General features: G+C 46.7%; 1 protein-coding gene across 1 annotated transcript; it reads right to left on the reverse strand.

Moving 5' to 3' along the window:
* Positions 1 to 1,869: 1,869 nt before the first annotated feature.
* Positions 1,870 to 2,952, reverse strand: LOC119648461. The gene has a single exon (XM_038050219.1). The coding sequence runs from the start codon at positions 2,950 to 2,952 to the stop codon at positions 1,870 to 1,872; it is 1,083 nt and encodes a 360-aa protein (XP_037906147.1).
* Positions 2,953 to 9,098: the final 6,146 nt, after the last annotated feature.

The following is a 9,098-nucleotide window of genomic DNA, read 5'->3' on the forward strand; positions in this document are numbered from 1 at the left end:
AGATGCAATTCGGGTGGCCATTGATGCTCGACAATATGGTGACTGAACAATGCAATTCAGTTACTTGCTGTTTTTTGCATTGGTTAAATTGTTCCGGAGTCAGCGTGAAGTACGTTTGGTCGTCATACCTCACTCCGAGATAATTTTGAGCGATATCGGGAACTGAAAAATTTCCATTTCCTAAATTGTGTGGAATCCCGTTCAACGATGTGGAAACAGCCGGAAATCGTAATTCCGTTTCCCTGGGTAGAAATGCCTGCTTTGCCTACTTCTTGTGAAACTATGATTAGTTCACCTCCTAGCTTTTCTTGCATCCGAGAGAGGGTAGTCACTATGGTTAATGCTGGTAGTATTTCCGAAAAGCTTCCTGTTCCTGATTTAATTTTGTAAATCGCTTCATAATGCTTCTGAGTGTGCTCCAGCCAAGTGAATGCTGCCTGATACGCTGCCAAGAGTTGAATATTGATTCTGTTGTGATTGGTGTACCAGGTGATCATTTCTGCCATTGTCTTATAGGCGTGATCTACTTTCCAAGCGATGAGGTGTAATTTAGTGGTAAGAGCTTGCCGTGTCTCTTTCACAAGTGCGGTAGTGCTTAACAACAGGTTGCCGTGGTGTTCCAGAGTCTTGATGACTTGCCTTTGATTTTCATCCAGTTTGTCGATGTCTGCGTAGACTTCGTTGTTCACTCCGAAGATTCCTTGCAGTAGATTTCCTAGGAGACCGCGTTGACTACTCACTTTAACCCATGGACTGATAGCGTCTATTGTTATGTTGACTTCTTGTTCAAGTTGAGTTACAAGCTCCGCACACCGTATATCTGGGTGTAATCGTAGGACATATTCTGATATATCTGTCGAGTGTGCTCTAGGTCAGATATCTCTCACTAGAGATATTGACGTCCAACCGGAATTGTCCCTTTATTAGTCGGACCTGACCCAAATGCTCGACATATATCCCTGGTTCAAGGTGCTTGATGGTATAGTTGCTTTTTGCCCCTGTGACACAAACTAATAAAGTGATTAAATTTATCATCAGTTTGGACATTTTTGATGTCTTTCCCACAGACCGGGATTCTTGTTTCCTTTTCTGCCGATTTGGGTGGATACCAATGTTAGCTATCGTTGGCTCTACTGTACGTTCCCCGTTGTTTGGCAAAGGACAAATCTTCGAAATAGGTCGTTTGATTATGTTATTTTCGGTCTTCAGCGTGACTACTCTAGTTAGTCCATCATTTCCAGGATGAACTGCCACAATTCTTCCTAGAGGCCATCGGCCAGACGGTTGATTTTCGCATTTAATGAGGGCTAGATCATCCACGTTTATTTTTCGATTCTCACTAAACCACTTTGCTTGTTGCTGCAACTGTGTCAAATACTCCAAACTCCATCGATGCCAGAACTGTTGTTTGAGCCTTTGTACTAGTTGCTACTTTTTTGTCACATTGTCTTCTGTATTTCCATTCGGCAGTTTAAACAGATGTTCCCCCATCAAGAAGTGTCCAGGAGTCAAAGCGGTAAGGTCATGTGGATCAGTACTCAATGGTGTCAAGGACCTCGAGTTCATACATGCTTCGATCTGTGCTAGCAGCGTGAACATTTCTTCCACGTTTAACAAGTGCGCACCGATGGTTTTGATCAAATGGCGCTTCATACTTTTGACTGCTGCCTCCCAGATCCCTCCAAAGTGAGGACTTCCCGGTGGAATAAACTTCCAGTTGATGTTGTTTACAGCTAATTTTCCTTGTGCTTCGTCATTTGTCTTGATGTTCCTTTAACCAGTCCGGGCCGTTCCACCACTGTACATGATTCTTCAAAAAGTTAGGGAAAATTCCACGAGATGCGACATCTGCCGGGTTTGCTTTGCTATTTATATGTCGCCATTGTTTGGAATCGGAGGAGGAATGAATTTGGCTGACTCTTTGGCGATAAACACTTTCCATTTAGCTCCTAGACTTTCGAGCCATTGTAGTACGATCATCGAATCTGTCCAATAATAGGGAATGACATCCTTCCAACCATGGGCTTCTAACGTAGTTGACATCAGGTCGCACAAGAGCGCAGCGCTGCACAGCACCAACCGTGGAATCGATTGGACCTTTAACGGTGTGACTTTGGACTTCGACGTTATGAGTTGAACAGTTGTGGAACCGTCACGTTCCTCAATGCGTACATAGATGACTGCCGCATATGCTGCTTCTGAGGCGTCACAAAATCCATGGACTACAGTATCACTACAGTGTAGCCACCTTGGAATTGTAATTTCTTGGAGAACCGGCAACTGTGAACGGAAGTTTCGCCATTTCGCATCAAGTTCTTCTGTGATTGGTTCATCCCAGGTTCTGTGTTGTAACCACAGCTGCTGCATCATTATTTTCCCTACGATAATACACGGCTGCAACCATCCCACTGGATCGAATAATTTTGCTACCTCAGAAAGCAATTGTCGTTTCGTGAGCACAGTACTTGTGATCTCCTCTAAGGTAACCTTGAAGAAAAAGCAATCCCTTGCTGGATGCCATCGTAGTCCTAGCGTCTTGATGTGATCTTCCTCGTCGATGCTTAACGGTGGGTTCGCTTCTCTATCGGAAACAGGAATTGACTCCAATAGGCTATCGTGATTTGCTGGCCATTTCCGTAATTTAAACCCTCCCTTTTGTAGTACTTTGATAAGGTCTTGCTGTAAGGTCTGCGCTTCCTTGATTGTATCTCCGCCTGTTAGGACATCATCCACATAAAAGTCTCCTTTAATGGCTCGACACGCTTTTGGATAGTGCACCCTTTCGTCATCCGATAGCTGATGCAAAGTGCGCATCGCCAAGTACGGGGCGCTGGCCGTGCCATATGTAACTGTTGTTAACTTAAAATGTTTAATCGGTTCGGATGGATGACTTCGCCACAGGATTCGTTGATAGTCCCGATCCTGAGGATGTATACTTATCTGTCGGTACATCTTTTCTATGTCAGCTGCTATCACGTATCGATGCGTTCTCCATATCATCAATACATGAGTGATGTCATTATGAATGTTGGGACTGACGAGCAAGATATCGTTGAGTGACTTGCCTGTTGGTGCTGCTTGAGACGCATTGAAAACGACTCGAAGCTTTGTGGTGGTACTGTCATCCTTGCGTATGGCATGGTGAGGCAAGTAATATGTCTGTTTTGTAAACTTATTTGCGACTGGCACTTCCACCATGTGACCTAGCTCAAGGTATTCCTCCATGAATGCCTAGCTCAAGGTATTCCTCCATGAATGCTACATATTGGTTCCTTAAGTCATCGTCGTTGTTCAATAGTTTTTCCAATTGCTAGAAGCGAATATATGCCTTTTACTGCGAGTTGCACACGGTTTTTCCGGGATCCGCATTTTGCTTAAACGGGATCCGAACAATGTATCTGCCAGACTCGTTCCTCCTGGTGGTCTGCTGATACCATTCCATAGCTGCCTGCTCGTCCCTTGTTACCGGCTGTTCGCTCGATATCTCGTTGATTTCCCAAAACCTCTTGACCAGTCTATCCGTGCTGTCTTCAGTAGCGATAAATGTCAATATGCCCTCTTGATTGTTTCGAGCAGAAGTCGGACCGAGTAAAATCTAGCCAAATCTGATATTCACTGCACAAGGAAATCCCCTTTTGAACCCTGCTAACACGATCTCGTTGTAGGTGTCTGCTCCAAGCAGAATGTCGATTCGCCCTGGAGTTCCGTATTGGGGATCAGCTAATTTTTTGACTGATAGTCCCGCTGGTAGCTTGACTGGGGTTTCGGTTGACGAATGCAAGTTCGTTATGGTCGGTAGTACTAAAGTGGACACGTTGGTTGTGAAGTCTCCATACTTTGCCTTGATCACTAACTCCACACTGCCTCTACTCTGCAGTCTTGTACCTGCTCCGACTCCGCATATATGTATCATATCTTTGAGAACCACCTTCGTAGACCAAGCAATTGAACCGCTGATTCCGTGATGAAGCTCCTCTGCGACCCAGAATCTAGTAAAGCTCGCAAATTCACAAATTCGCCCGAAACACTCTGTACCTCAACTCGAGCGGTTCCGAGTAGTACTGTTTGATCCTGCGTTCCATCCCCAGCCAACAACGCTTGGGTAGTCGGGATGAATGGTTTAACATCGACTGTCAATTTTTTTGAAATGCTTGTGATGTCACTGTTATGTAGTAACGAATGGTGCTTCTTCAAACATGTCCGGTGCCTGCTACTCGAGGGGCATTGGTTGGCGCCATGTCCCTTCCTCAAGCAGTTAAAGCACAAGTTTTGTTTCCTTGCTTCATTTTTCCGTTGTTGCTCGTTCATCTCTCTGAACTTGTTGCACTGATTCACGTAGTGGTCCTTGGTGCAAAAGCTGCATGCCTTTGTCGTTGTAGTCGTCAGTGAGTTAACCTTGGAAGTTTTCCGAGGAATGTTCAACGCCTCGAGTGTCCTGAACCGACTCGTCAGGTACTCCAAAAACGATTTCAAGGTGGGTAACTCTGCGTTAGCACCCAGTGATGCGTCCCATAATCGTCGAGATTTTAGGTTCAATTTCTTAGTTGTTTCGAAAATGACCAATAAGTCCCAATGCTCAGTGTTGACGCCGATGCTATTCATATTAGCGATGAAATCTGCGGTGGCGTCCATTGCTCGTTTGGTAGAGGAATCAGAATCTTCCTTTGCCATTGGCAAGTTGTAGAACTTGTGCAAGTAATTCCATGCCATGGCTCGCTTGTTGTTATACTGTTCTCGCAGCATGTGCCTTGCTGCCTCGTAATTTTCGTTGTTCACATCCAGATGTTGAATGACTCTTGCAGCATCACCTTGAACATGAGTTTTCAAGTACTGCATCTTTTCAACCGCAGACAGCGTCTCGTTGCAGTGAATTAACGAATTGAACATGTCATTGAACATGCGCCACTGACTGTATTTCCCATCAAATTTCGGGATAGTCAATCTTTCCAATTGCACCCGGTTCGTCGCCGCTGAACCGCTGCTGTTCATATGTTGCGTGATTGGCTGGTATGCCGCCAAGCCCGACTTGTCACATGGTGGAAGTGCCCGTCGGCCTCCGTCGGACCGTCGATCGTCATCTCCTCCAACAGCTCGTCGGCGGCGTCGATTGGGTCTAGGTCGTCGTCCGGTTTTGCAGAGCGGAACACTTTTACTTTGGCATTCCTGACTCCGAACCACACTTTATAACCGGCCTTTTTCAGTGCCTCCAGGCACTCCTCGTTTATGCGGAGTAGTAGAGGCTGACTGTTTATCTGAGGTTCCTTCTCCTTGATAACAACCCAGCCGTCCATGGGAATCCCGGGGTTGTGAAGGCGCAGGAAATGGACGATTTTGTCCTTCTCCATGCGGATCGCAACCAGTTGCGAGCGACCGGTCTCCTGTGAATCTCGTCGTAAGGGATGATCTTGAGGTTAACGCCCTCCCAGGCGTCGTTGATCTTAGCGACACACGACCCATGGTCCATGCCAGTTATTACGTGGAACCCACGGACCACCTGAGATGAATCAAAGTGGGGGTGAGTCCCGGGTGTTTGTCTCCGGTTTCCAAGAGATGCTCATAGACCATGCCCGAGAGCCTAGCCTCAACACTGGTCCACACCTCCAGCGTTAGTTTGCCGCTAGCAGAATTGCCATCCGCCAGCGCCACACGTAAGTGACTTCGGGCCACGTCGCTGAAGGGCTTCGCAGTACGTGGCCCGCTGGCTGACGGTTGCTGTACAATTTCCTTCGGATGTTGTTTAGCGTCTGCGCTCTTGCCCACTCTGCTCCGCTTCTTATCTTGTTCGACCTCGTCTTGAGATCGATTGCATTTTAGAGCGATGGGCTTCGCCTTCTGCTCATCAGCCAGGCGTTTGCTATTGTATTCATCAACAATCGCATGGTATTTAGCAAGGTCTTTTTTATCCCGCTCGTCGACAGTACCGGCCTTTTTATTCTTAGCAATCTTGCTGAGAATATGCATGGCCTTCTGGCTCGTGAGCAAGACACCCGTGGACCTTCGCTTCTTATCCGGTTTCCGGCGACCGATATTCTTGTCGGTTTTCGCTTTTGTGGGATCCCCCGACGCTGAGGGCTTCGGGTCAGGAGTACTATGTCTGGTACTTTCTACACCCAGCTTGACGGCAGTGGGTTCCAGACTGGAAGCCACTAGTCCGTCTGACGCCTCGCTCCGGGAAGTCCCTGCGGTTCCTTTCAGCACAACGGTGCTATGGCTGACACCGAGTGTATTGCTCTCGACGGTCACTGTCTCCTGACTGGAGGCCAGCAGCTCGTCCTCTGATGGTGCGCCTGGCATCATCGCCTCCTCTTCTATCGTCGTTTTTGTTTTTTTTGATAATTGAGTCGATGTCTTGGTCCCACGAGTAGTCCGGGAAGAATGTCCACCCTGGCTGGCCTGGCCACCAGGGTAAAGGTCTTATTTGAAACTGAAGGTGCCGAAGGTGTTCAGAGTTCGCATACTAAAGACCAAGCTCCCCATTGGCTACGCAGCTCTCGGCGTACGCTGTTCCACCTTGGCTTAGGGTCCTATTAGCACCTTCTCCGGTGCAGGGAGGACGATCCCCGGGCTGTTGCTTCAGTCCATCCCCCGCCAGATCTACTTGCCCCTAACACATGACCAGCAGACAAGCAGATCCTCGTCAGTTGGATGAGCTTACTCCCAGCCCGGCCCTACACACTCTTGGCCCTCCCGAAGACGGTTTCCAGCGGCCACCACGAGAAGGTCGTGTGAGGACTTGCCGAATTATGCAACTTTAACCTGAAGCATAATCAGACCGGGCGGCCCCCAGCAACATTGAACGGATATACATAGAGAAGAAGGTGAACTATGAACCATTGGCTCGGGAAATCAAAGAAATTTGGCTTCTCTAGCGGGTTGTAGCGGGGTCTAGTTCTAGTTGTAGTTGCCATAATATTGTCAGCTACAGGTATTGTACCTAAACCCCTCACGGCTTCTCTTGATGTCCTGGGACTTTCGCACAGTCTGGTTCAAACCATACAGAAGCCATTCTGCATACGTGTTCGATGTTGCGGGGAGTACTTGACGGATTCTCCCACTGACCTACCACCGGCCACCACTACCAGCGCCCCTTTAGTTTTTAAGTAGGTAGGATCGTCCGAGCCTAAATGCTTGGCACTTAGTGCTAGTATTAGGTAAAATCCGGCATCTGCCGAGATTGTGATAACTCGGAAAATAATAATAATAATATGGAGGACCTCTGTTGACTGCGGTTATTGCGGTATCCATTTGCTTCTTATAGGTGCGACGGAGGGCTTTATTGTCGAAGCTTTCAACGTTTACTCTGATCTTATTGTCAGGGCGATTCTAGGCGAGCCCGGGCACCATGCCAACGACATAGTGATCCGAGTCTAAATTGGTCCCCCTATATGTTCTGACATTCATCAAGTCTGAGAGGTGGTGTCATTCAATCAAAACGTGGTTAATCTAGTTGAAATTGGTTCCGCCTGGAGAGGCCCATGTTTCCTACAGCTATTATGTGCGATACTCCTAATTGAATAATTTATGGGAGCCAATGTACCGGCTGTTTACGGGCTCAGTCTCTATTTGGCTGTTGAATTCCCTAAGTATGATTTTGATATCATACCTGAGGCTGTCTTCGAGGGTTCGTTCTACTCCGACTCTGCAGTCTATTCTGTAGGGGCGTGAATGCTAATGAGGCTTAGATTTTGCATGCATAGTTCACTTACGTTTTCAAAGCCGATAACAGCTGGTCTCATTTTCTGGCTAACTAGGCGAGCACATGATTTATTGGATGGCCATTGTAATATATGGTATAGCGATTCTTCCCCAAGAAACCATCCAACCAACCATCTGTTACGGGGTATCGCGCGTTGCATGAGAAAATAAGCAAATCATTAGATCGTTTTCATTGCCGATTTTGCCGTTGTAAAATCGGCCCAGTTCGAGGCTACTATCCTGGCTCCGGAGATTTAATTTTCTGTGTAAGGTTGTCAGTCCTGCCCAACCCGCCACTTGGCGACCAGTTTGTTGATTTTCTCCATTTTAGGCGCGGTATGTACCACTTTAAATTCAACATATAACGATGGCCGTGTAAATAGGTTTAAACGTTTCTGAGAAAAACGCGTATGGCAGACAGACATACAATGGACAGCAATAAGTCTTGCGGGGTAGTTACTCTCGATGTGAGAAATGCATTTAATTCCACGATATGGGGCAAAAAAATTGTTGATTTGGTCAAGTTAGGCGCTCCTAAATACCTGGGAATTGGGTTACGAGTGGGACGGTGGAACTATGACGTGTGGATAATAATTTATGGCGGAATTTCGACGCTACAGCTGCCCGAAGTGGTGGCCGTTATTAGATTCGCAAATGACGCCGACAACGACTATCGTAATACAAGATATTGTAAATGCCGAGGTCCTCACAAACAAGCAATTTCGCAAAACAGATCTTGGCTAGAAGCCGCTGGTCTGGTGCTCGCAGAGCTTAAAACTGGGGTAGCTCTGATCACCAAGCGACAAAAGCGCACATGGGTAACGATGAAGATTGACGAACGATGCAATCCCCCCAGGAGATAGAACATGTTTTATTTCAATTCTTCAGGCTCCCAATTCAAAGTGATGACTCCAAGCTATAACTGGGTAGCATTTAACACCCAAAAGCATCATGAAAGGTATCTTCAAGTCGATGGAGATTTGGGTTAAAATGGAAGAAGTGATGACAGCATCCATAAGATGCTTATTCAGAAAAAAATTAATCAGCAAATGGAACGAGGGAGGAAAACTAACATAAACACAAGATGTTTAAGCGAATCATTCACTTCGAAGCTGAACAGAATCGCAAGCAAAAGCAGCGGAAGAAGCTTCCAGAACAGAAAATAATAAGAGGAATGTTTCGACTATATTCAAAGTAATTTGGGAATCATGGTTCACCATCACCATCAACGGCAGGTGAGATTTTTGGTTCATCATCATCATCAACGACGCAACAACCGGTATCCGGTCTAGGCCTGTCTTAATAAGGAACTTCAGACACCCCGGTTTTGCGTCGAGGTCTACCAATTCGATATCCCTAAAAGCTGTCTGGCATCCTAATCTACGCTATCGCTCCATCTCAGG

Source organism: Hermetia illucens, chromosome 2, assembly GCF_905115235.1.
Source record: "Hermetia illucens chromosome 2, iHerIll2.2.curated.20191125, whole genome shotgun sequence".
Classification (NCBI taxonomy): Eukaryota; Metazoa; Arthropoda; class Insecta; order Diptera; family Stratiomyidae; genus Hermetia; species Hermetia illucens.

Bases quoted from the DNA above. Each gene is read 5' to 3' on its own strand.
- LOC119648461 (XM_038050219.1), bottom strand. From the start codon at position 2,952: ATGTACCGACAGATAAGTATACATCCTCAGGATCGGGACTATCAACGA.